The sequence below is a fragment of the Pteropus alecto genome, unplaced genomic scaffold (assembly GCF_000325575.1).
Source record: "Pteropus alecto unplaced genomic scaffold, ASM32557v1 scaffold10, whole genome shotgun sequence".
NCBI classification, from domain to species: Eukaryota; Metazoa; Chordata; class Mammalia; order Chiroptera; family Pteropodidae; genus Pteropus; species Pteropus alecto.
The window spans coordinates 7,319,956-7,347,755 of NW_006431210.1; the positions used below are offsets into that span (position 1 = coordinate 7,319,956).

At 38.1% G+C, this 27,800-nt stretch overlaps 1 protein-coding gene across 5 annotated transcripts in view; it reads right to left on the minus strand.

Annotated features, from left to right (window-relative positions):
- Nucleotides 1-27,800, minus strand: part of UBP1 (upstream binding protein 1) — a 53,178-nt gene that overhangs the window by 17,348 nt on the left and 8,030 nt on the right. For 4 of the 5 annotated variants that reach the window (XR_003042898.1, XM_015597047.2, XM_006905729.3 and 1 more), the window contains 7 exons: nucleotides 21,046-21,197; nucleotides 9,544-9,620; nucleotides 4,586-4,691; nucleotides 3,765-3,871; nucleotides 1,950-2,102; nucleotides 1,745-1,855; nucleotides 1,199-1,306 (listed from right to left, as the gene is read on the minus strand). Coding sequence is in view for 4 of the 5 variants with exons in the window: in XM_015597047.2 (XP_015452533.1) it covers nucleotides 1,199-1,306; nucleotides 1,745-1,855; nucleotides 1,950-2,102; nucleotides 3,765-3,871; nucleotides 4,586-4,691; nucleotides 9,544-9,620; nucleotides 21,046-21,197 (814 nt within the window). In the remaining variant the exon portion in view is untranslated. The remainder of the gene's footprint in view (nucleotides 1-1,198; nucleotides 1,307-1,744; nucleotides 1,856-1,949; nucleotides 2,103-3,764; nucleotides 3,872-4,585; nucleotides 4,692-9,543; nucleotides 9,621-21,045; nucleotides 21,198-27,800) is intronic. The other variant, XM_006905730.3, reaches the window with a different exon arrangement.

Here is a 27,800-nt window from a genome sequence, read left to right on the forward strand (position 1 = left end):
CCCCCCAAAAGTTTACGAAGATGCACTTTTAAGTCTTCAGCTGGGATAGCAGAAGAGGATAAAACAACACTGGAGGGGCGGGCGTTTGGGGAAGGAGTATGTGGCTGTTCCACACAACCTTTGATTTGCATCAAAAAGCCCAGTTAAAGAAAACGCAACATGTGGGCTCCCCATCCATTGAGATGAGTACATTTTCAGTTTTACTGCATTTAAAACATTTTCGCTCAATGCTTTAATGTGGATATGAGGTTCCTGTGATAGTGCTTGTGACATTCATAGTCTACAGATAATTACAGACATGTGTTTAAGAGTGAAGATTCCATCTTTGGCACCTTGATAGTACAAATACTGCAGTGATGAATAGAGCAGCCATTAATACAGATGATGACAGTCATATAAAAATCATTTAATGCTCTGTGTTTACATCTACTGTGGGTATACAGTTGATCTGGACTGTTAGATGAAGAGTTGTGTCATAAAGTTAACGATTTGCTATACTTAAGCTGACAAAATTCACAATCGACCAAAAATTCCTGACTGTGTGTTGGGGGAACCAGGTCTGAGTGTAGCAAGGTGCACTATTCTGGCCTGAAGCATAAAGTAACAATGCAGGTGCCAAGAAGAAACGCTAATGCAGTCAAAGAATTTTTCCAACCAGTGCTGCCAAACAGGCTTTTAAAAGCACAGACAGCCACACATTCTTATGCTACATGCAGGAAAATGTGACACAAAGTATTGCATATGTTAATATCAAGCTTGCTGCCATCATTTCTCTAAATATCCATGAAATTTTCTTATCAGTTATACATGAGGAAACAAAACCTTTTTTAATTACACAAAAATAACTATTTTGCTAAAGGAAGTATTTTCAATAAATTCCAGTGCTCTTGAAGGAAGTGTGTGCGCAGAGGGAGAAAGGGAGGGAGGAAGGGAGGGAGACGGGGAGGGAACACGTTTCTGAGTGTCGTCTTTCCCTCCAAAACCACCCAATATGGTCAACTTTGTTTTAAAGTGTTAGATTTAGGAAATTTTCCTCAGTGAGGAACAAACAGAAAGCAGAAGTCTAAACAAAAGCAAATTAAATCAAGACAAGGACATCAAGAACAAATTTGGCTTTACTTTTCGGTGGAAGTAGGTCCTATATCTAACACTGCACAAGGTTTCTTGCACAATGAAAAGAGAAGCAGAAGTCCCTTACACTGCCTCGCTTTGCCAGAGAATCACCGTAGTCTGCTGGCAAAGTCCGCTTGCTGGACTTTTTCTGCTCATGTTCAACTGCATCTTCAATTATAGGCTCAAGCCTCATCTGGACAAACACCAAAGATTGGGATCAATGTCTTTTCATTATACAAAGAAAGATTCTAATACCCTGTTTTATGTTTCTGCAATCCAATTAAACAATTGCATGACTAGCAAGATTCAAAGTTAAAGAAAATGCAAAACCCCAGCAGTGACAAAAATCAAACATTCTAGGCCCCGACTTAAACTCTTGCCAACTTGAAGGTTTTTAAAGGTCTGTTTCTGAGACCTGATTGGGATTTCAACATCTTCATTCAAGATCCCACCCAGGAAACTAATCCACTATAAAATGTACATAAAATATTTCCCCCACAAATTTCACAAAGAACATGTCGATCTACCACCCACTCTTCCCCAACCCCTCTGAAGCGAAACTCATCCTCAGAAACAGTATAATATGCAAACCTCTGCTTCTCTTCAGACACCAAATGCGGCTCTGCATTACCTCTGTGAGGATTGTGGTATCATAGGATGGCTGATACTTTTCTTTTTCGTGAGCAGTTCTCTTCTCCATCTTCTCTCGGTCAGTTTTTTGTTTCCTGTCTGCACCTTTAGGCTAAAACACAAAGTACATTATTTCATCCGTCAGACTACAACTTTACAAGTAAAACTGGGCCTTAATTACTGAAAGCCTGGTTTCCATCCCTTACCTTGAAAACTTTGATTTGGCAACTAGCTGAGTGTAGATGATCTGTGTACTCTCCATTTTCATTCTGCTTAAAGGTGTCAACCTGGATCCTAAAAGGCACTCCCTTTTCACCTCCGTGCTTCCGTGGAGTAAATTCTGTGCTGATGCAGTGTACCTAAAAAAACAATTCGAAACGGAAAGTACTGTCTGCTGAATCTTGTTCCCTCTTGGATGTCCTGTCACCTCTATAAATTCAAAATCCTTTAAAAGGAACTCCCACATACTAGCCAGATATCTGTCATGAATTTCTGACTGCTTTTAATATATGGCTTTCCTTTCACAGATCCAACTGCGTCTTTCTGAACTTTCTGGGAATAAGCCCTTCTTCTCCATTCCAATTCCTCTCCTCTAAGGTGGGACTTGGCCCGATCATGAGTCCTAGGGGCAGAATTGTGTACTTCCCCTATCTCCACATGAGAGATCCTGCTAGTAGTTTTAAGTCTACCCTGTGCTGCTCTCAGACCAAGGGTCCTGAGCTTTGCATGTGGCTCAATCCACAGCAACCCTCATCTCACCATTCAGAGCTTCCACTGTTTACCCTCTACTGCTGTTACGCCACTCTGCCCAATCATCGTACTGCTGTTCCAACCTACAAGACTTGGGACACGTTGTCTGGGGAATTTCCACTGTCCAGAAAGCCCAATACTTGTCCTACCTGTATCCATCTAAACTTATGTCAACTCTTCAAAGTTCACTGAGGATCCTGAGGGCAGTTCTCATCTTCCACCACTTTTGCCCCCTCTACTAGTACTACCATGAAGACAGCTTTAGGGCACCTTACAGGGTTAGTAACAAGACTTTGGTAATTTCTGGCTGCTACATATCCCGTCTTCTACTAACTCAAAATTAAAACTGATCTCTGCAATATGAATGTACACGACCTGAGATTTAAGGCCAGCTCTTAACATCACTTTCATCCAGAACATAACTAGTTACCCTGTTAGACAAACAGTATGAGAAAATATTCAACTAAGATGAACTACGTCCCTAGTGACTATTAATTGGAGATAATACTGGCGGACAACAAAAATTCAAAATACCAAAGATTCTTTTCCGTTCGCACAAACCAGAGCCTACTTGGGCTGGTTGGGATTAAGCAGCTGGCTTTTTCTACATGAGAGTTCTTGCTCAGTAGTTTTAAATCTACTACTTACAAATCTGAACATCCTGGGTATTAGAATTACTGTTGATTTTATTTTATATATGTTTGTTTTTAAGAAGCTGTTCACCTGGAGACATAAACTGAACATTTATGGGTGAAATGAAATGCCTGGGGTTGTTTTAAAGTATTCCACCAATAACTTAAAAATAAAAAAACTACCAATAACTATTGAAGCCAGGTGATGAGTACATAGAGAATTCATTATTATTATTCTCTTTTGGGGACATTTGAAAATTTCAGTGTTAAAATGTTTTTAAAAAATGCTAGAGAGAATCTTAAACTACACTTTATTCAATCATATCCTTTTAAATAGCAGCTTTTATTCAAGAATAATGTATTTTATGAAAAATGGAAGTTTCGATTATTGTTACTATCAATGGTAAAGTAACATTTGAATAATTCTTTACATATCAGACTGTCTTTATATGTTAGTCTGTAAAGGGTGGATTTAGTAGATTAACTGCAATTTAACTGTATATTTTTAAAAAGACATTACAGATAGTTTACAAATAAGCTTTTAAAGAAAATGATATCATGTGTCAAGAATTCAGTCTCATCCATGGCCTTCTAAATGACAAGGCTAGTATACTTCTAGTAACGCAAAAAAATCCAAACCTGAATGAAAGCAGATGTGCGTTTTGCAGGGTCCCACAGAAATTCAACCGCATTTAACTGGCTTGGATTTGTCCTTGTGTCAATTATTCCCACAGACATTGGAATATCTATATTTTAAGAAGAAGTTACACAGAAACTCATCCATTGTTAATAATTTAAAAGCTTACAACTTACTAGGTATGATTATGCTCTAATGAAAATATTATACCTCCATGCTGAACTTTTTTCTTCAATGTTCTATATGGTCAACCACTTAAACATCAAAACCCACCTAATGAGTATCATACTTTCTCCCACCATGGGTTTCTATTTCATTTTATTCAGAATACGATGGACAGTGCTAACTAAGAAGTAAATAAATGGTTTTAAACTCAAAAAAATCCCCCCCAAAACTATAGTTGGGCCTCAAACATGCTGTGAAGTGCACGGGTTCACTTATGCAAACATTTTCTTCAATAAATATTGTAAATATATTTTCTCTTCCTTATGATTTTAATAACATTTTCTTTTCTTTAGCTTACCTTATCGTAACAAAACAGTATATAACACATATAACATACAAAATATGTGTTAATGGTTTATTTCGGTAGGCTATTAGTAGTTAAGTTTTGGGGGAATCAAATTATATGAAAATTTTTGACTGCGTGGGGGTTGACACCCCTAAACCCGGGCTTGTTCAAGGGTCAACATTTTAAAATATAAAACAAGGTGCACAGGATCCACCCACACCTAAACTCTCTCCACATCATTACATGTGGTACCAATACAGGTACAGACAGCTTTCATCTCTCTCTGAATGGCCTCCTGACAGTCACTTGTACCTAAATCGAGAAGTCTGTCTCCTGGGCGATTCCATTTCCAACCTTCAAGTTGCTGATGCTCTGTATATTGTAGCCGTCTATCATGGAACACAACTCTTATGATGCTCTATGGAATAAATAGGGAAATGAGCCTTTTAAACTGTTCCACCTAAAATGCAGAACCGTGTTCACTTCTTATGCGTTTCTAGATGCCCATAAAATTCATGAGCAAGAATTACATTTCTATGAAGAAAACATCAGATGCACACAAGAATTACTAAAATGAAAAGGTGGTATAAACAGAGACTGAGAAACTCAGGCATAATGATAAAACTGTTAATTTAAAATAATAGGTAATAATTGAGTTTCTTAAAAAGACGGGGGCGGGGGGAGATCTGCCCCCCACCACCCAGCCCACCCAAAGAGAATTTATATGCAAAATTCCCTCTTAACTAACCTGAAAGTGAGGTTATCTGAGGTAAGCAAAAAAAGAAAACCACCAAGTTCCACTTTATCTAAACACTCGAGTTCCTGAGGGAAGGCTTTAACTCAGCTCCGCTAACACTAGGCCAAGTCTGTTCTCCACCGACCATCCTGCCTTCGCCTCCCACAGGCCCGGGGAGCCAGCCATTGTTTCATTCCAGGAACAAAATCAACAGGTCATCACAATGCAGTCAGATACCAGATTTGTACTAACTCGTGTTTCTGACACATTTATAAATAACTGTTTCTCAGACTATGATAGAATAATATTTCCAGTAGACTCTGCTGGTCTGAATTAGGTAAATAATTTGCTAGCAATACATATAATTACTAGTTTAGTGTTCCTGCCTTTCCCACCACCCAAGTAATAGCCAAAACATAGCTGAGAAACGTTTTTAAGGGAACCATTTAAAAGCAACATATTTTAATTTGAGGCAGTTAAAAAAGCAGCAAGTCAGTGTCAGGACCAATGTGGGAGAAGTCTAGAAAGGCCCGGTCACCGCCCCAATCCACGCCCATCCCCCCACCTGCACCTACGTCTGCAGGGCCTGCCCAGGAAGTCCACCAGGACATGCCTGCCACCACTGCCTGCTGGCAGCGAAGCCCTCACACTGAGAGTGTGTGGGGTGCTGGTGACCCCAGGTTCACATTCATCAGCAGGCTGATCTCTCAGAAGAAAGTGTAGCACAGAAAAATGGCATGATTTTGATTATTCCATACTTAGTAAGAACCAGGTTAAATCTAGATATTCAGATGAAAATCGAATGAGAATATCGATATTAGATTTAACAGCTTTATAAACCCCATTCTAGGAGGTGAGGCTGATATATACAGTGAAGAATATGAGAGAGGGACAACAGTTAAGACATTGTGGGATATAAAACTTCAGTGAAAAGAGAAAAAGTCGTTATTTGGAAGTTCTGAATGAAAGGAGACACCTAGAGAAGCAGCAACAAAGGGGCCCCAACAATCATCCAGAAACAGAACACGCAGAGGGAGCATCACTCAGCACACTCGAGTGGTTCCCAGGCACCTCTGATAACCCAGCGTTTGATCCCCAAGTCCTCCACAACAGGAGAGTCAGAGATCATGGGGTCCAGAAATTAAACACTAAGTGGTTGCAGAATATTTTAGGGATCCTCTAGCTGAAAAAGGATGTGATTTTTAAGAAATTCACCCTGTAGTTTTTGGCAGCAGACTGTAGCTCTGGATCCCAGGCAAGCTCTCTAGACATGACTGGGTGTATTCTGGCACACCCACCAAAAAGCAGACGTGTGGCAGGTGAAACTGATGTAAGATCTTTTCAGAATTAACCCTTTCCAATCTGCCAGCTAACTGGGGACACTGATGCTTTCAAAATGGTGCCCTTGTCTAGGTATAATACGCTGGTGTAACGCCAGCAGAACGCCCACTCTGCACTTAGAGCTGCACGGTCCCTCCACTGTTACCAATCTACCTCATAAGGAAGTCGTTTTTGCCTTAATTACTGGTCCCCACTGGATCATTGTCTTGCCAACCTGGAGTGGACTCCCAGATTTCTCCTTCTGACTCTCGAGATTCCCAACATACTTGGAAAAGAAGGAGAGAGGTTATTTGCCCATTCTTCCATTTGCCATCTGCATTTTGAGACTGTCATGTTTGTGTTCAATTAGTGGGTTTGGTCATTTCCATAGAGGGTGAGTTAGATGGTCTTATTTTTTTTTATTCTCTCCTATTGGCATTCTCACCTGACGTAGCAAACACTGATTGGATTTACCATTTTGGAAAGCCATCAGCATCGTTGTCAGTGACAAAGCCCTATTTGGATTCGCTGGACTCTAATGATAAATAGCTATGGCTAATAACTAACAGCTCTCATTTTCCAGTACCTGGGAAACTTAGAAATGTGAAGACATTCTCAGCATGCCGTGGTCCCAGCTGGCGTGTTGTCAGATAAGCCATCGGGTACCCAGCTCACCTTTGAACAGATCTGCCAGTTGTACTACACCTGGTTAAAATTTAACCTAGCGTATATTTTTTAAGAGAAGAAGTGATTGAATTCTGTTGTCATCAACATTACATTTGATAACTCTGATGTGCTGGGTTTGTTTTTTTTTTAAATCCATGTAAGAAGGGTTGAAAAGTTGTTTTCATCATAGATTCTTCTATAAAATGAAATAGAACTTGATGGGCCCTGTATTGAGGTCCTTAAAACTGGATTCAGAAATGTTAGAACACATTTTTTTTTTAAGTTCTTATTGTAAAATTAAAACATGCCCAGAAGTAGGGAGAATGGTCTGATGAATCCACGTGTACTTATCATGTGGGTGGCATATGATAAATGCACTTGTATAATGTGTTCTCGTAATAAGTTCTACCAGCTGCAATTGTTATCAGCAATTTGCCAGTCTTATGTATTCCCTCCTGTGCTTTCTTCATTTTTTATTTTTTGCTGGACAATAGAATTATTAATTCATTATTTTAACTCATTTTTTAAATGGTAATTTTAACTGAGTTCTTCATTCATGATTATTCAATGTTCTGAGGAAAATATAACAAACTTTGACATCTAGATCAATGCCAAAATTAAGTTTCCATCAAAGCATTGAAGATTCTGAAGTAGTTTGTCCTTTATCAGTGAAGACAAGTTGGCTTCCCTGGGAAAGATCCCTGAATAGGTGGTAAGATTTAGAAATAACCAGTCTGATAGGAGAGACTTAACGTTTAAAATATTTTTGGCAAGCTAGTAAGTATACTTGTCAGATTAACTTGGAATGGGACGGTTAAGTCGATGACTGCTTTAAGCTCAACTTCCTTGGATTTCATTCCAAATTAAAACATGTAAAAACTTGAAATACACAGAATTAATGCAAGTTAAGTAATTAAGGCAAAAACGACTTCCTTATGAGGTAGATTGGTAACAGTGGAGGGACCGTGCAGCTCTAAGTGCAGAGTGGGCGTTCTGCTGGCGTTACACCAGCGTATTATACCTAGACAAGGGCACCATTTTGAAAGCATCAGTGTCCCCAGTTAGCTGGCAGATTGGAAAGGGTTAATTCTGAAAAGATCTTACATCAGTTTCACCTGCCACACGTCTGCTTTTTGGTGGGTGTGCCAGAATACACCCAGTCATGTCTAGAGAGCTTGCCTGGGATCCAGAGCTACAGTCTGCTGCCAAAAACTACAGGGTGAATTTCTTAAAAATCACATCCTTTTTCAGCTAGAGGATCCCTAAAATATTCTGCAACCACTTAGTGTTTAATTTCTGGACCCCATGATCTCTGACTCTCCTGTTGTGGAGGACTTGGGGATCAAACGCTGGGTTATCAGAGGTGCCTGGGAACCACTCGAGTGTGCTGAGTGATGCTCCCTCTGCGTGTTCTGTTTCTGGATGATTGTTGGGGCCCCTTTGTTGCTGCTTCTCTAGGTGTCTCCTTTCATTCAGAACTTCCAAATAACGACTTTTTCTCTTTTCACTGAAGTTTTATATCCCACAATGTCTTAACTGTTGTCCCTCTCTCATATTCTTCACTGTATATATCAGCCTCACCTTCTAGAACGGGGTTTATAAAGCTGTTAAATCTTTTCCCTCAACCTCCCACAGGATTGAGGGCTTCCTGCCCCTAAATTGGAAGAGGTACTTTCAGGTCTGGGCAGTTGGTTTTCCCAGATACGCCAAATTCTCTAGCACTAGTATTAGTATCCATTCTCCTAAGAAAGCTGCCTTTCCCATGCTCACCCTCCAAAAAGGCAGATCCACAGAGGGGAGAGTATTTCCAATAGAATGCCTCTCCATACGGAGGGCCCAGCACCACCTGGGCCCTGACATGCCTCTCTGGGGAAGAGGGAAGGATCAAGAGAACTCATGCCTGCTTCTCCTTTGCTAATAATACTTAGCCACAATGAAATTTTGCCTTTTCCTAATTAAGCTTCTTCCATAAACCTTGCCCTTAATGCTATGGAATTTATAATAAACTGGAGTATATGATGGGTAGAGGCTAGAAGGACCATCCTTGCATGACACTGAGGGGGCGAGATGGTTCTGAAGATATATCCTAAAAGCAACGGGTTGGCCAGCCAACACTGACACCTCCTGAACCTGGGATGACTGACTTCTCCATTTAGACACAGCAGTGCAGAGATTTCCAATTTTACTTGAGAAATTTTAAGAGATGAAATAATACGACCTTTTAAAGTTTCATTTTACCATATTTTCCCCATTATTACTTCAAAAGAATAAAAGTTTCACAGTTGACAGTAGGGCTATCCCCTCCACAGCTGCAACTAATTTTTCTGTGGTACCTTCTCAAAGAGCTTTCACATTTACTTTACTTAGCAACTGCTATAATTTCTATTTTACAGATGAGTTAACAAAATGCAGCTTAAAAGGTTAGGAGTTTTAATACAGCCATTACTTTTTAAAGTGAAATTAAATAAATTTTTAATAACTCTTGCAGCAAAACTGCTTTTAAAAATCACTGCATTATCTCTTAGGAATTTAAAGGGACTGAACTTACCTTTACCAATTTTCCAGTGATCTCAGGCATATCTCCCATTTTCCGATTATCCAGCATCCGAATTTCATAAGACTGACCTATTTAAAGAAATTGTGTATCAAAAACAATCCATAATCAATCACTCTGTTTAACATAAAAATTTAACTGTCTCTCAAAACGTACAATTACCCAATGTTAATTTGCTAGAAAAGCAAATTCAGGTTCACCTTTCTTTCCTGCAAATTACATAATCCTTTCCTTCTTACACTGTTACAGAAGACTGAAGAGTTTCTTTGGCAATTTATTTTCATTCTCACCTGTTATTCTCTTATATTAAATTCATCTACTGCATACATGCAACGAGACCAATTTTAAATAACAGTTTTATTGATGTATTCAAAGTTGTGCAACCATCACTGCTACCAATTTTAGAACATTTGCATCACTTCCCAAAAAAACTCATACCCACTAGTAGTCACTACTTATCACTCCCATCCCCCAAGTCCCCTGCAACCAGTAATCAACCTTTCTGTCTCTAGGGATCTGTCTACTTTGGACACTTGATATAAATGGAATTGCACATGTGGCCTATAAAAACTAAACATAATGTTTCCAAGGTTCGTGCACGTTGTAGCATGTATTAGCCCTTCATTCCTTTTTTATGGCCAAATATTATGCTATTGCAAGAACATACCACATTTTGTTTATCCATTCATCAGTTAATGGACACCTGGGTTGTTTCCACTTCTCGGCTATTATGAAAAATGACACTATGGACATCTATGTACAGGTTTTTGTGTGAGCCGAGGTCAAATTTTAATCCTGTGTACAATAAACTCAACTCACATTTTTCTCACTGTTCACTTAGTGTCCATAAGAAAATACAAATAGATATTCACACACCAATCTATCTAATCAGGAAAATAAGCTGCTGCCAAAAGTTAATAACATATTTTTTTTTCTAAAAACGTAAAAGGAGTTTATTTATCTTTCATATAAGTCAGAGGTAGGCGGCCTGGGGCAGGTATAGCCAATAACACACTTTCAAACCCACAAAAATAATTCTGGATCACCTGTTATTAAATAATAAAAAGGACAGTATGGTTTGAGATACAGAAAATCAGTAGGAATTAGACGGTGCTTCTAGCACCATACAAAGTTGAAGCTCTTTATGATGTAACTACCAATATGTTATCCACACTCCAGTGAGGCTTATAAAAAATATACAAAGGGTACTAAATCATAGGTCAAATATAACAAAAGGTCATCAAAATATAACCAAACCACTCCAAGGCTGGTGAAGGAAAACAACTATATAGTATGTTACTAAGGACAATCCTTAAATTCATTCGACGGATTGAGAGAGATTAAAACTGAAAAGTACTTTCATGGCAAGAGACATTTTTAAAAAGTTAAATTTGCAGCATACTTAACGATGGATCTGAACTCAGAAAGAACAGTAAAAAATAATTTTTAAAATAAAGCATATGAATAGGTATCACTGAAAAACATGCCATTATACATTTAAAACAACACTCAACCTCGTAAAAATTAAGGACATTAAAATAAAACATTTGTGCTAATTATCAGATCAAAAAATTTTGAATTAAAAATCAAGTGGGCAAGAATGGAAGAGAAAATAAGAACATAAAATGTAGGGGGATAAAAACTAATAAAGTCTTTCTGAAAGGCAATCTGGCTGTACCTGTTAAGTTAAATACTGTATTCTTCAAATCAAGGATTCTGATTAGTCAAGACAAACAGAAAAAAATGCAAGGGGAATATCTGCAACTCATATTACACACAAAGGGCTAATCTCCCTGAAACATAGAGAACTCCTACAAAATCACTAACAAATGTCCAGCATCCCTAGAAGAAAAAAAAAATGGGCGAATGACATGAACCTGTGGTTAACGAAAGAAGGAAATGCCAACAGTTCTTAAACATATTAAAAGACATTCAACCTCCATTAGAGAAATGCAAATTAAAACCGCACTGAAACCACTTTTTGCCGTCAGGTTAGCATGAATCTCTAGTTGGTCAAGGCTGGAGGGAAACAATCACACTCACATACTGACAACAGGAGAGGAAATGAGAGTGGCAGGTGCTCTCTGCAGAGATGCTGAAGGCAGAGCCTAAGCTCTGCCTGGTGTATCAGATGTAAAGTGTGAAAGAAGAGTTGAGGATTACTCCGGGTTTTTGGCCAAGGAATCTGTTGACATGGGGTACATTGCAGGAGTAGACTTGGGGGGAAAAAATCAAGAATGCAACTGAATACATTAAGTCTGAGGTACTCTTTAGACATCCAATCAGTAATCAAGTTGATTTACAAATATGGCACTAAGAGGAAGAGATCCTTGTTGGAGATATTAATAGGAGACCTTCAGGCTACAGTTGTTAGTTAAAGCTACTTAAAGATAGGATCATCAAAGGAGTGGAGAAAAAGAGAGGGCTAAGGAACTTCTCTGGGATAAAGAGAATAACCCCCAAAAAGCAGCCAGTAAGATGGGAGATGTACAAAGTGCACAGTTTCCTGGAAGACCTATCATTTGGCTGCCAAGGAGGGAGAGAAAATTTGTCTCGTCAAGATTATCTTGTGATCCTCAAAATACCCAGGACTGAAAAAGTAAAATTAAGGAAGAAATCTCAATGGTCTTATCTTTTGTATTATTTTTCCTAGTCAACCTAACGAGCATACATCTATGCTCAATATAAAGTTCAATCTGTTTCCACAAACAGATCTCAAGATTTATTGCTCCTGTATTACAGCACTGTAGTTTATTCTAAAAGCAAGTTTTTGTTGTTTTTTTCTTAAGGTTCTCTAATATTTAAGCTTCAACTGGTTTCCCTGTTGGAAACTATACATGTCCTCAACTAATTTAGAAATTCCTCTCCACCAACAATTTTCTTCAATGGTAATACACACTAAGTGAAGTACAAGACTTTTATTGGTTTAATTTCTCCTTCTATCTGATCCCCTTCCATAATTATTTTAATAACATAGCTTCCTGAAATATCAGTCTAGGTTCTAACTGAAAAATAAAAAAGGTTCCACTATTAATGAAGTACAAAGTTCACATAAATAGCAATATTCTGAGTTACTAGTCCTATTTTTAGCTTTATCTTCTGAATTTACCTTTTATGTTTTGATTTTTTTAATCCTTTTTTGGCTTAGAAATGCAAAAGCACTGACAGAGTTGAAAAATAAAACTGTTGTGAGTTCATGTCCTCACCCATCTTCAAATACAGATTGTAGGTCTAGCATCCCCAAATGGACTCCAGATAAGATGGAGCCCAAGATGTGGCAGCCCTGAATTGGCTAAGTTGAAAGCATGTATTTCTAAGGCCCTAATATAGAACTTTAAAACAAGAACCAAAGCTAACCTCCAGGAAATCTATGGTGTAAAATGAAATTAACAAGTGACAGTCATGTGCCACGTGATGACATTTCATCAATGACAAATCACATATATAACGGTGGTCTCATAAGATTATAATGGAGCTGAAAAATTCCTATCACCTAGTGGCGCTGTAGCCATCACAATGTCCTAGCACAATGCATTACAGTAATGTCCTAGACCTTCATGTTCACTTACCACTCACTAACTCACCCAGAGCAACTTTTCTAGTTCTACAAGCCCCATTCGTGGTTAAGTGCCCTATACAAGTGTACCATTTTAAATCTGTGCCTCTTCTAAGCTTAGATACACAAATACTTACCATTGTGTTACAGCTGCCTACAGTATTCAGTACAGTAACATGCTGTACCGGTTTGTAGCCCAGAGCAATAGGCTATGCCATATAGCCTGGGTGTGTTGTAAGCTAAACCAACCAGGTTTGTGTAAATGCACTCTGTGGTGTTTGCACGACAATAAAATCACCTAACAATGCATTTTTCAGAATATATCCCCTTCATTAAGTAACACATGACTGTATTTTTTAAAATCCAACAGGCGTGCTATTTCCTAGGGCCTAAAACTTATTTGCAAAGTAGCTAATATTGGTTATTAGAGGATTCTCCAAGTAGAATATGGCTTCCAAATGAGCAGGTATTTCTGAGCCAACAGCAGCAATGAGCCAATCTGGAATAAATCCAGGGGTTGAGATCAGAAGTCTCACTCATTATGAGTGTGAAAGCACCAAAGACTCAGCTAGAGCTATAAAAGAAAGGCCAGCCTCCAGCTAAATCCTTGCTCAAAGTGAGAGTCAGCTGTGTTCACGTCACCCTCTTGTGGTTCCATGTTGGGACTACAGTTTTTCACTCCACGAAGTCAGAGATTTGACTCTTCTTGTTACCTAAGAGTAGAGGACAGCTGCTCAAGTGTAACCAGGGAAATACAAAATCGGTTTTTAAACTCTGTACTTTTGTTGTTCAAAATAGTACTAAAACTGACACTCTAAGGCATCAATACAATTTGGCAAACTTGTTCCAATTTCTACCTGACTGATGAAGTTAAGACTACACAATGTTACACAATTACACAATGGCAGATATTCTTCAGCAAGAACTGCCCAAAAGGCAGAAGGTGAGCAATTTGGAAACTCCTTTAAGAGGAAGCTACTGGCATTAACCAATCTATGGCCAAAAAACGGTGCCAACCCTCCTCTGAGAAAAACCCATCTATAAAAGGTTACGGTGAGGGGAAGCTTACATATTTGCCTGAATAGTCAAAGTAATAAAAAATTAGCACGGGTCCCCAGACTAGTAGCATCAGCATCACCTGGAAATTTGTCAGAAATGAAAATTCTCCAGCCCCATTCTAGACCTACTGAATCAGAAACTCTATATGAGGTCCATCAATTATTTTTGATAAGCCCTCTAGGTGGGTCAATCTCAATGCATGCTGAAGCTGGAGAGGCAATGTTTTATGTAAAGCCACAAATATCCAGTCAGTCACTAATATTTGCAACACAAAGCCTTCAGGAGCTTCTCCTGGGAATAATTTTATACTCAAAAAGCTGAGTAAAATGGTAAGAAGTAACCATCTTTTCTCAGTAGCTGAACAAATATTGTAGGATATATTATGATAAACAATCTTCCCAAGAGACAAATTGCCTGGTTTGGAATGGCTGATTATACATTTGCAATAAGCCACTACACGATATCCAGGTAATAAGATTTCAAAAGTTTTTTTCCCCCAAATTATTTAATTGTCGATGTTAAAATTAAAAACTAAGTAATCAAAAGCTGTTTAAAGTAAACTGTATTGATTCCTTTATAAGTAACCAAAATTCATTAGTCATTCACTTGTTTGACAGGACTATATATCAGGGTTCCCCAACACTGGGCTACAGACCAGCACCAGTCTGTGGCCTGTTAGGAACTGGGCCGTAAGAGTGAGCAGCAGGTGAGCAAGTCTCATCTGTCTTTGCAGCCGCTCCCCAGCGCTAGCATCACCAGCTCAGCTCCACTTCAGATCATCAGGCATTAGATTCTCACAGGAGCACTGGTCCCTGGTACCAAAAGGGTTGGAGACTGCTGCTGTCAATCTTGCAACCGTCTACAACTCTCATTCCATTACATATACATGCTCCACAAATAACACTTAAATTCACGTATATTCATTACATGTGTGTACAGTCTATATTGGAATATATATACACACACATTTTACACAAACATACACACATGCATGCAAGGGCTTCATTAGATGCCAATTTCAAGACCCAGCTTTGACAGGGCCTTCAGAGATAAGCTAGAAGCGTACTGTAGGATGCAGAGCGTCTGGTTAAAATCTTGAATGATGGCCACACTATGGAGACAGCTGTGATACACGTAACAGTGGCTCATCCCACATCACTTTGGAGATCATTCACCTAATACACGTTTGCCTTGGCTGATGTGTTAGTCTCCTATAACTGCTATAACAAACTCAGTGGCTTGAAACTATATAAATTATACAGTTCTAGAGTTAAGAAGTCCAAAATGGGTCTTACTGGGCTAAGAAAAAAAGGGCTGTGTTCCTTCTAGAGGCTCCAGGGGAGAATCTATTTCCTTACTTTTTTCTAACTCTTGAGGCAGCCTACATCTCTTGGCTCATGGTCCCTTCCTCCATCTTCAAAGCCAGCTACACACAGTATCTTCAAATCTCTGACCCGACTCCTGCCTTCCTTTCACTTTTATAGAATCTTGTGATTTCACTGGATTCACCTGGATAACCTGGGATAATCTCTCCAGCACAGCATCCTTAATCTAATCGCAACTGTGAAGTTCTTTTTGCTATATAAGGTAAAATATTCACAGGTTCTGGGGATTAGGACATGGACATCTTTGGGGAACCACTATTCTGCCTACCAGTTGCTAAGCAGTGTAAACATGCTATTTCTACAGTTCAAAACTGACAGCTACAGGTTTATTTAAAAGATTATAGTCATACTTCCCAACAAACCTGGCAAACTTCCCGAGTCATTACACAGGTATCTAGCCCCAGGGTTTAGTTCTTACCATTTGTAAATTGCTCATCTAGCTGCAACAGGAAACTAATGCATCAACCAATGTCAAAGTACTTGGTCTTCCAGTACAATCAAAAATCATTACTTAGTTATGAACATTAATAACAGCAGCAAGGGCTCATGTTGTGCTGGGCCAGCTTATAAGCACATTACATATATTACCCAATTTAATTCTCAACTACCTTATTATGTTGGGGTATTAAATTAAGAAACTTGCCTGGACTAGCAAATGGCAGAATAAGATCCAAACACAGGCAGCTTGGCTCCAGAGATTGCTGATAACCACTCACTGCTGCCCTCTCTACCTCTCAACACCTCTATATGCAGAAAAGACATAATTAAATCACTGGTCAATTAAAAGAAACCAAAAGGTGTCTGAATAATGTGCATATGCAATATGAGCAGAGATGCGTATATCCTGGGCACTTCTACTTCATTGTCAACTAAGTATGACAGCTTCTCCCAGGTATCACTTGAGATGGAAGTTCTTTTAAATTTCATCCTTTAGTGACAAGACCCTTATATTCACCACAAGCACAGCTGAGCATAGAATTCACTCATTACATGAACGAATGAGCTTACTAGGATAAATTCAATAAAAATAGTAATTATGCAATATTTTTGTTCTACAAGACTGTCATAAACCATGATTAGAATCTTCTGAGATGAGCAGACTTGAAAACTGGGAGATAGGGGAAGAAGACTTAATTTTATACCCTTTCATACCTTTTGAATTTGAATCATGCATATAAATCATCTGTTTGAACTGCAAAATTTAAAATGTGACAATTAACTAAAACCTAGAAAACACTGGAAATATTCTAGTATAGAGACTTACTGGTTAAGAAAATGAAATCTGGAATCAGAAAAACCTGAGTTTAAGTCTTTATAAAAAGCATGGTCAATAATCTAAATAATTAAGAAAAATTAATCTCTCTAAAGCTTTAATATAATCACAAAATGGGGATAATTGTGCTTTCATTAACTGTCGCCATTATTTCCAAATACAGTCGTATGTTGCTTAGTGAGGGGGATATGTTCTGAGAAATGTATAGTTAAGCAATTCGTCGGACAAACATCAGAATGAACCTACACAAACCTAGACTGTAAAGCCTACTACACACCAAGGCTAAATGATATAGCCTTCTGCTCTTAGGCTACAAACCTGTGCGGCGTGCTACTGTACTGAATACTGTAGGCTACTGTAAGATAATAGTAAGTATTTGTATATCTAAACATAGAAGAAGCACAGTAAAATTATAGTAAAAAAGATAAAAAATGGTACCTATATAGAGCACTTACCACAAATGGAGCTTGCAGGACTGGAAGCTGCTCTGGGTGAGTCAGTGAGTGGGTGGTGAGTGATGTGAAGGACATTACTGTACACGACCACAGGCTTTAAAAACCACTGTACATGTAGGCTACATTCATTTATCGAAAATTTCTTTCTTAAATAACAACCTGAGCTTACTTCAACTTTTTTACTTTATAAATTTTTTAATTTTTCAACTTTTCAACTCTTTCGTTAATAGCATTAAAAATAAAGACACAAGGGGAGCATCTGAGATCTTGCTCCCGGCATCAGTCATCAGTTTGGCTCCAATAAACTCATAAAAATTCTCTACAGGTTAGGATGTTCTTACATGGACATTTACTTGGTGTAGGTGGCAAGATTCTGAAGAAGCCCACCGAGGACCACCTGCAGACCTGGACCTGGTGCAGGTATAAGCGAGGGCCCAATGTGCTCCACTGGCTCCCTACTTCACATCAGATGAACTTGGGTGAGTGTCTTTTCCGGGTTTCCTTGTTCTAAGCAGCAGGCCATGACATTATGGAAGCTGTTCTTAGAAAATTCTCGTGGTGGATAAGGGTTGAGATAATCCAGGGAAAAGAAAAAAAAAATGAGCTGCTGCTTTTAATTTTGGCTTTTTAACTGGACTGATTACTGAGAGTGAACAAAACCTTTCCTGGTTAAATGAGACTGAACTCTGTAGCTGTGAAACGTGCCTTCCCAACCCAAATGGCCAATGGGGTGAGGATAGTTGTTCAGATCTCCGAATGTGTCGAGCAGTGGCTGGGCACTGGGAGATGTCCAGTGTGGTAGCACAGCCGGTTCCAGAGAAACTGGTGGGAGCCTCTGGGCAAAGGGCAGGGCACACTGCGAAGGCTTCACCCTGAGAGAGGGGACCATGTCCTGGAAAGTGTCAAGATTCTGGCGGTGTCCGGTAAGCTCTCGCTGGCCCGTGCTCAGGTAGCCTTAGGTGACTAAGAATCTTTGTGGGGTTGCCTCATAAGCAGTCCTATACGAACAGTCACTGCATTGGCTCATCTAAGGCTGGTTTTCCCTAGAAGTTTGTTCAGACTCTACAGATCTCAAAATTAACCTGGGAAATTGTGCCTCCCAGGCCAACCAGGCCCACTACAGTCTCTCATTAACACTCATGCAGAATGGTGGCCAAGATGAGGGTCCTTTGATACTTTTAAAATTCTGCATGCACAATTAGAAAAGGCCATCCATAAAATTAGAATTGGGCATTCTAAAATTCTCGGAAATATAAAAATTAACCTAAGTGTTTTTCAAGTTCATGTGATCTTAGATGAATCTTTAGTAAATAAAATCTAGCTTAAGTTTGTTGACTTAAAAAAAGACACACACACGAGACACAGGGTCAGGATCATCAACATCACTTCTTCCCACCACCCAGGTCTCTGTCTGCTCTATCAGTTTTAAAAAGGTGGAGTGAAAGATACTCAGCAACATCTCGATCAAGTCCAAATCTGCCTGAATCTAGAAAGAGCTATGGAGCTTCTCCTTATAAAAATATACATTAAAAAATTGAAAACAATTTTAGGGACTTTATAAAAAAATCTTGGATTCAGAACCTTTTGTCAAAGTGATAAATGCTAGGAGACAAGTCTGTGTAAGAACTATACACACTGTAATACGTACATTTGATACTCATGGAAGCATTATATTAAAGGTATTATAGTCTCATTTTAAAAGGTATATAAAACTAGAATTCTTTTATGATTACTCAAATGTATTTTTACTGATTACAAAAATATATGTTTTTAAAAACATCTACGTATGCAGTTCACTTACCCATTGTTTTTCTTAAAAGACTGGGAGAAATTAAGATATAAATTAACACAATCCCCCAACCAAGGAAACACTCATTATTAATACTGCAGTGAGCAGAGTCAAGTGCCAAGAAAACCACCTGCATTTATTATATTAAACAGTTAAGCTAGAGTATTACCTGAAAGGGGGACACAAGGAAGCCTGCTGGGGTGCTGGAAATATTAGACATAGGTAGTAGTTTCAAAGGAAAAATATCACTGAATTGTACACTTAACACCTATGCACACTATTGTATATACTTCAATAATTTTTTTAAATCTAAGTTTGACCAAATTGACACTGAGCTTGTTAATCAACTATTCTAAGCTTCAACTTTTAAATCTGTAAAATGGATTAATAAAACTTTTCCAGGGGTTATTGTGGGAATTGAATAACAGACGTAAAGTATTTAGTACAATGCTTCATACACAATAAATACTCAGTGAATGTAAGTCTAATAAATCATCACTACAGTTGGTGGATTGCAACTTTTATCAATATGAACTTTCTTTATCTGGCTTAACAATAATAGTGATAAATTACGCATATTTTCCCCAGGCCAATGGACAGAAACATCCAACATGTCCCTTTAAACAGGTGTGTGTGTGTGTGTGTGTATGTGTGTGTGTGTGTGTGTACACACACACTCATTCATCCCATGGTATGCAGACAACAAAACTTAATGAACAATTCCTCATGTAAGAAAAATTCAGGTTACTTCCTTTTTTGTCATTGGAAATAAAGCTACCATGAATATCTCTGCCCTTACATTTTTCTTCTGGTATTTTTGTGTCTCAAACAGATCACCAAATAAACTCTTAAGGTTCTTTCAAATATGAAACGTAAGTTTCAAATAACTGAATGTCTACCCAAATACTAAATCAACATGAATAACAAAGTTAGGGTACTGCCATAGGTACCACAGATAGAATTACCTGAAGTAAAACTTCCTAGATTCTAACTTTATATACAAAAAGTTAGAATTAAGTTATTCTGTTAATCTCATCTAAAATCTGTAGTTCTAGAAGTTAAAGATTCTAGTTAATGAAAAAGAAATCACAATTGACTCTTAAGTGAATACATGTTAATTCCAATTTTTTTTATATATATATAATAAACACACAAAGAAATACACCTAAATGTCAACTAGTTATCTTGGTGAGAGGCAACTGCAAAATATTCAGCTTCATCCCTTGACATATTTCCCAATTTTTCTATAGTGAGTACTATTTTTATAACAGAATGTTCAAGTTTTTTAAAAAATAAGAATTCCATATAGTTTCAGTATAAGTATCCAAAAAATTAATTCCTGCATAACAGTACTTTTGTTTACACTGGTAAGTCACATTGGCCTGTGCCCAAACTGCTAAGAACACCTGAAAAAAATCCCTTCTAATTCCCAATGGTAAATTCTACACCCAACATCTCTATTTTCCATTCTGCCCACTGTCACTTTTCTATCACCAAAATATAATATTCTCATGAAGTATAAACAAGATATGGGTAAACAAAATTTGACATGATTTATTTTAGCCACAGCCTCCATCTTGGTACAGCTTATGTCTATTTTCAGCACAAACCTGCTTCACGCCTGAGACCCAGGTTCCTTGCTAGCTGGATTTCTGATTAATTCTCAAGTTCCATATTGAAACTACTATTCCTAAAAATAACTGACATCCTTTCCTACTTGCTCCTCCTGTGGATTTTGTCTGAAAAACCCTGTAATAAATCTCTTGTTCCACAGATCCTCTTCATGCAAATCGGTTTCCACAAACTATTACTTTGTTGGCTCACAGTAAAGTTCCTACAATTTTTGTTACCTAAAGTTATAAAATTTTAAAAAAGAATCTAATTTGAAATTATTGCCAGTAATCTAGGCTATAATGCAAAAACATCCATTTAGGATTTTTGTGAAGTCTTTCCTTAAAATACGAAATAGCCATACTAACCTTGGTTCAAGTAAGTGAGCGTTTCATCATGCAGTTTTACTGCTGGAGATGTTGCAGCACACATCACATACTGAAAGGGCGGGTGTTTAGTTTCGTCATCCAATGGAAGGCTGGAATCTTCCTGCTTGAAAATGGGTAATGCCAAGACATCACTGAAAAGTGAAAAAAAAATCAACATTGACCTTACTTTGGGTTTAAAATATTTAAAAGCATATAAAAACATTCAGGGGTAGTTTCTTTTAAATTTAATATCAGAAATCATACACAGAATAAAAGAAGTGTTAATGCTAATCTGGCTCCCCCAGAAGATAATAGTTCATATCTAATGTGGGTGGGGGAGGACAAGGGCAGCTATGATTAGGCAGATAAAATAAGTAATAGCTATTAAAGTCATGCTGCTGATAAAGTAAGAGATCAGACTAACAATATATATACTTAAAAAATCTACATCAAAAAATGTTTTAAAATTTTTAAACTTTGTATTGTTTCTATGAAAAAAAGAGCAAGTCGAGAGTGTGTAGTTACTTGTTTTGAAAGGCAGGAAACATTACTGCTGCCAAAGGTAGGACACATTGGTACCATGAAATTGCAAGCATTTGATTAAAATGGGACTTTACATTTCCTGCTAGCCCTGGCAAGTGCTGAGAGCATAAAGCTTCATGTTTAATCTAAAACAATGGCATCTTCAGAGAAGCAAACGGTAGCAGTAGAAACAACTGTATTTTTTCTCCCAAGAATAACTTGGGGCACTGATTGGGAAGGAAATTGGGGGGTCTTCTGGGACACCGTCTATATTTTTCGTTAACCTGGGAGGTTATGTAGATTGTCTTTTTTTAAACAGCTGATATAATTTACAAGCCATAAAATTCACCCTTTTAGAGTGTGTAATTCAGTGGTTTTTAGTATATTCATCGAGTTGTACAGTCATCACCACTATCTAATTCCAGAACATTTTCATTACCTCAAAGAGAAATCTTGTACCCATCAGCAGTCACTCCCTATTCCCATCCCCTTACCCTACACTCCAGGCTCTGGCAACCACCGATCTACTTTGTCTCCATAGTTTTGCCTATTTTGGACACTGAATGCAAACAGAACCATGTGGTCTTTTGTAACTGGCTTCTTTTTCTTAGTATGTTTTCAAGGTTCACCTATGTTGTAGCATGTTATCAGTACTTCATCCTTTTTACGGCTGAATGATATTCCATTGTATGGATATACCACATCCTGCTTATACATTCATTAGATGATGGACATTCAGGTTGCTTCCACTTTTTGCTATTATTACCTGCATGTGTTTTTGTGCAGGCATGTGTAATTCCCTTGAGTATATACCTGGGTATGGTAACAGTGTTTAACTTTTTCAGCAAGTGCCAAACTGTTTTCCAAAGTGGCTGTCCCATTTTACAATCCCACCATTAATGTGTGACGGGTATTTGTTTTTAAGATAATTCACTGAGCTGTAGGTTTATACCTTGAAAATTTTTCTATGTTCATTCCTCAATAAAAAATAACAAAATATCCAAATAAGTAATTACTATATCGACACCATTATCAAAGGCTTGTCTTATTTCCCATTGTTTTCTCCAAGCCATTGACTAACTCAAGATATCTGGTTAGCCCATTTTAATTAAATTCAATTTAAAAGCAAAATGTGGAAATAATAAAATGAGTGGAAAATCTTGCATTTCCTCCTCTTTGCATACATTTCTATTATTGATTATTCAAAGACCAAATTACCATTAATTTTCTTTCTCTTTTATTTATACTCAGGAAACTGTCAAAACACTCCTCAGCACACAAGTAAAACTGAACATAGTCAGCGATGGTCCCCAGCCCTCCTCCTCTACAGTTCTTCTCAAACTGTAAGTGGGTTTTCTCCCACTTAATGGAACAGATATGAAAACCTTAGGGCAGATATAAACTTTTCAACAGGCTTACAAATGGTACTTTAAGACTCAGAGCAGCTGTCTTTATGAAAAACAACCATAATAGTCAAAATGGCTCCACAGATGAAAAAAATATATATTCTTATATCATATATAAAAAAGCATTTAAAGCGTTCTTGGTGAGAAAGAAGGAAAACAAGAATAAGAGAGCTATGACTCAAAAGCATTAGTTAATTATACTGAAAAGTGACATGGGAATAATTTTAAGATCCCAATGCTAACTGAGTTGATCATTAACTACATGTCCTCAACATAAGAAATAAGATTGCATAAGAATGGCTATTTATAAACTGTCGCATATGGTAAATAAAACTGTATTTGCTTTGGATCCTAGAAGGCAACTTGGGTTATTCACTTGGGTTACCCGGGAAGTACTATGCTCATGACAGGCGCTACATGATTCCTGAATAAGCTTAACATGTAAAGATGTAAAGATCATTTGCTACTGAAATCCCAATTAACTTTTTACTTAATTAGGAAGATAATGTATTCCAATCAACACACAGCCTGAGTGATTCTTCTCAGTCCAGGCAGATCATTTCATTCCCCTGAACTCTCTATCAGCTCACTTTCAAGCAGGGTCCTCACAGGGCCCTACTCGATCTGCTCCTTCCCTCGTCCATTCACCCCTCTCCCACCACCCCAGCCCCATCGGCCTCCTCCAGGTCTTTTTTAGGATCCTTGTACTGGCTCCACTCTTCTGCTGATGTCCTAGTGGCTCTTTTCATTCAAATGTCACCTTCTCAATGACAACTTGACAACTGCAATCCTCCCATCTGCACTCCCAAGTCCCCTTTTCCTGCTCTATTTATCCAGAAAGTTTGTCACTTCCCAACAGTATACATGACTTAAGTTTGTATTCCCTAGTTATATAGCCAACCACTCTCCAAATTTGTTTCTCTTTACTGACTGACCCCCAGCATCTAGCACAAAGGAGCTCAAATATCTGCTGAATCAATGAACCAATTGCAGTATTAATAATCAGTCAATTATTACTAACATGGAAAATGAAGTCTCCAGATGATTTAAGATTGTAATTTCTACTAGGCTGAACTATTAGAAAGTTTTAATACTTAATCATTTTTGTAATCCCATATCCCAGACAGGTAGGGCTCTCAGGAATCTGACAATCAGATGAAAAGCCTCAAGGCTTCAAATTATTCCAATTTCAAAATGCCAGTACCAAAAAATAACCAGGCACACAAAGACAAACAAGACTTAGGAGCAAAAATCAACAGTAAAAACAATAGATAGCATATACCCTGTTCCAGATTCTGTCTGCTGGTATTTGGCTCTTTTCTACCTCTGTTACAGAGAGTGAGAAGCCTGAAAACTACACATACAAGACTTCTTGCCAGCTGGAGTCTGCTAGGTTGCTCCAAAGGGAAGCACTGGCGGGAAATTGAAAGGCCTTGCGAAGGGCAGGTGGGCAAGTACACAGACCGCAGGTGCAGGGAACTTCAGGGCGCAACAGCCATGACTCCGGCAAGTGGCCCAGGACCAAGCAGGTAACAGTCCCTCCTCCCAAACCCTTCTAGCACCTTTGTAATAAAATAGTTCACTAAATCTTTCTCTGCTTGAAACATCTAAATGGATTCTACTTTCCTGACTGGACTGATACCCTCGAAGACTTAAGATGCTAGAATTACTGGCCCCGCACTATAAAATTATGCTCACTGTTAAAAGAAATTAAAAGACCAGTCTGAAAAGACTTGCAAAGAACAGGAAATTTTAAGGGACAGCTAGACTGAAAAGATTTCTAGAACTGGAAAATAAAACTGCTGAAGTTAAGAACTCAAGTTTAACAGCAGCTCAGACAGAAATGAAGAGTAAATAAGAAAACTAGAATATAGGTTAAAAAAAAAAAAAGTTTTCCAAAAGGCAGCACAGAGACCAAAATGATGTACAGTGCAAAAGAGATGTTAAGAAAGGACAAAGGGAGATTTTACACTGAATTGAAGTAACAGAAGAGGAAAAAAATGGAGCAGAGGCAAAATTTGAGACAAAGGCTAAACAAATTCCAGAACTGATGAAATACACCAATTCACTAATTCAAGAAACCCAAATAACCAAAGCAGGATAAATAAAAAGAAACCCACACCTAAATACATCAAAAAAACTTATAAGCTAGTACAGTACATGAATGTTAATTTTCTCAGTAAAGTACCTAGTAAGGGAATCAGCTGAAAGTAAGCATGAGAAGGAGGAACTGTGGGTCTGAGAAGTTACTGTCAAGTCCTCGAGGTCAGGAGAGGCGGAGAACAGCTGAGGACACTAGTGAAACTAAGCAGCCAAAAGGATGCACTTGAGAGCTGAAGTTGTGAACTTAAAGTGAGACCAAATCAATGCTTTTCTAGAGCCACATTCGGCTGTTTAGGTAACTTAAAGATGGAAAGAATCAGACTTAATCAGGGTTACAGTTTTGCAAAAATAAACAAGAGGGGACAGAAACAAAGATGGAGCAAGGGAAACAAAGGTATATGCATGGAAGTAATTATGCATGACCACAGGAATAAACCATCTGGAGAAGAAAAAGGTATTTGAGGTGAGGGGCAGTGAACTGAGAGCAGGATCAGTGAATACAGATCTTAATGGCTTAAATGATGGCACGAGTAGGGGTAATAAAGAGGGTGAGTTGAAAGGGTGGGAGGTGGTAGCTAGCGATCTTGAACTCTGAATTTGAGATTATAGGTGGCTTGGATGATTGGTAATGTCAAGGCCTAATGTAGGACCACAGGACGAAAGATAATCAAGGAACAGAAAGAAATGCACGCTGTTAGAAGGTTCATTTAAATATCTTCTGAAATCACTAAGAATTAAGATATCAGTAGTTTAGATAATGACAGTAAGCCAGGACCTAAAATCTTTAAAATGAGGAACTACCCAGAAATCAGTAGATGACTGCAAATGATTGGATAACTGGTGATATTCAGTGACGTGACATTAAAAGTTGGGGGGTCTTATGGGGAAAGAGAAAGGGAGAACAAGCGTGAAGACAGCAGTGAGAAATAAGCAGCTTCCCTCTTCAACCTTCCCATGCAGTGGTAGGACTGTGAAAATAAACCACCACCGTCTGAGAGGGCTTTAGGGAGAAAGTATACTCACAGGAGAGCCAGGATTCCAAAAGCAGCAGCTGAAGAAATCATTAAAAGACAAAGTGGGCTATCTTAGTTTCCTAGGACTATCTAACAAAGTACCAAAAACTGGGTAGCTTAAAACAAAATTTAGTCTCACAGTTCAGGAAACTTGAAGTCTGAAAAAAGGTGCTGGCAGCGTAGGTTCCTTCTGAGGGCTATCAAGAAAGATTCCAGGCCTCCCTCCCAGCTTCTGGTACTTGAATGCAAACCCTGGTGTCCCTTGGCTTGTAGATGCATCCTTCCAGTACATGACCAGCTTGTTTCATTGTGTCTTCAAACAGTCTTCCCTCTGTGCATGTCTGTCCCTGTGTCTAAATGCCCCCTTTTTATAAGGATACCAGTCATCCTGGATTAGTCTGATGACCTTGTTTCTAAATAAGGTCACATTCTGAGGTCCTGGGGGTTAGGGCTTCAACATATCTTTTCTGGGGGGTAGGGACCACAATTCAACATTGACCAATTCACAGCATTGACCCTTTAGGGGATTTTCTGATGGTAGATTGATAATTCCAAAGGGCAAAGTGGAAGGGTTATTTTAGCAGTTGGTAAGAAAGGGGAGATGACTACAGGACAGAGGCGAGCAGAGCCTCATGTCAATCGGAGTTCAGGAAAACAGAAGCATCTCGAAATCTGGAACTTCTTGTAGTCCCTACAAACAAGACTTAAAGGCCCAACAAGACTGGTCCAATGTACCCTAAAAAATTAAACGTATGTCTAGGAAAGACTGATCAAAAACTGAGAGTAAAAGAGAAGATATAACTAATGATATAAAAACTAAAAAGATGACAATATTACTAACAACTTATATCGATATATTTGAAAATATGAATAAGATGAACAACTTCCTAGAGATAACATCAAAACTTTCTTCAAGACATAAAAAGCTTTAAAAAATAATCCTAGAGAGATTGATACTGTGGTTAAAAATTTTTCCCCAAAGAAAACTCCTGGTCTAGACTGGTTTCACAGTCAAGTTATACTCACCTTTCAACAGCAGCTCTTACACAAACTCTTCAACTGAACAGAAAGAGAGGAAGTACTTCCTAGGTCATTTTATGACACTAATATAATTTTAAAGTCAAAACTAAGTACAAATAGAACTACAAAAGAAAATGAAAAGCTCATTTCAGTCATAAATATAGATACAAAATGCTAAATCAAGTACAGCTGACCCTTGAACAATGAGGGGGGACTGGGACACAGACCATCCCCCGGTCCCCTGGCTGAAATCTGCAAACCACAGATGGAAAATACTGTTTTTGATCCATTGTTGGTTGAACTGTGGATGTAAAACCTGGGTATTCGTAGCACCAATTATATATTTATTGAAAATTATCTGCATATAAGTGGACCCATGCAGATTAACACACCGAATCTAAGAGTATAACAATAAACCATGATCTACTTGAGTATTTCCCAGGACAAGGACAGAATACAGAATCTGGAAACATTACATTTATGGGTACTTGATTTAGAACAGAACGGCATTATAAAGAGGTGAGAAAGTCTTTTCAATAAATGATACTAAGGTAAAATGGATATTCATATAGGAAAAACTGCAATTGGCCTCCTACTTCATACCATCATAAAAAAGAAAAAATACTAAACTCCAGATAGACTGTAAACCTAGATATAAAATGTAACATAATAAAAAGACTGTAAGCATATC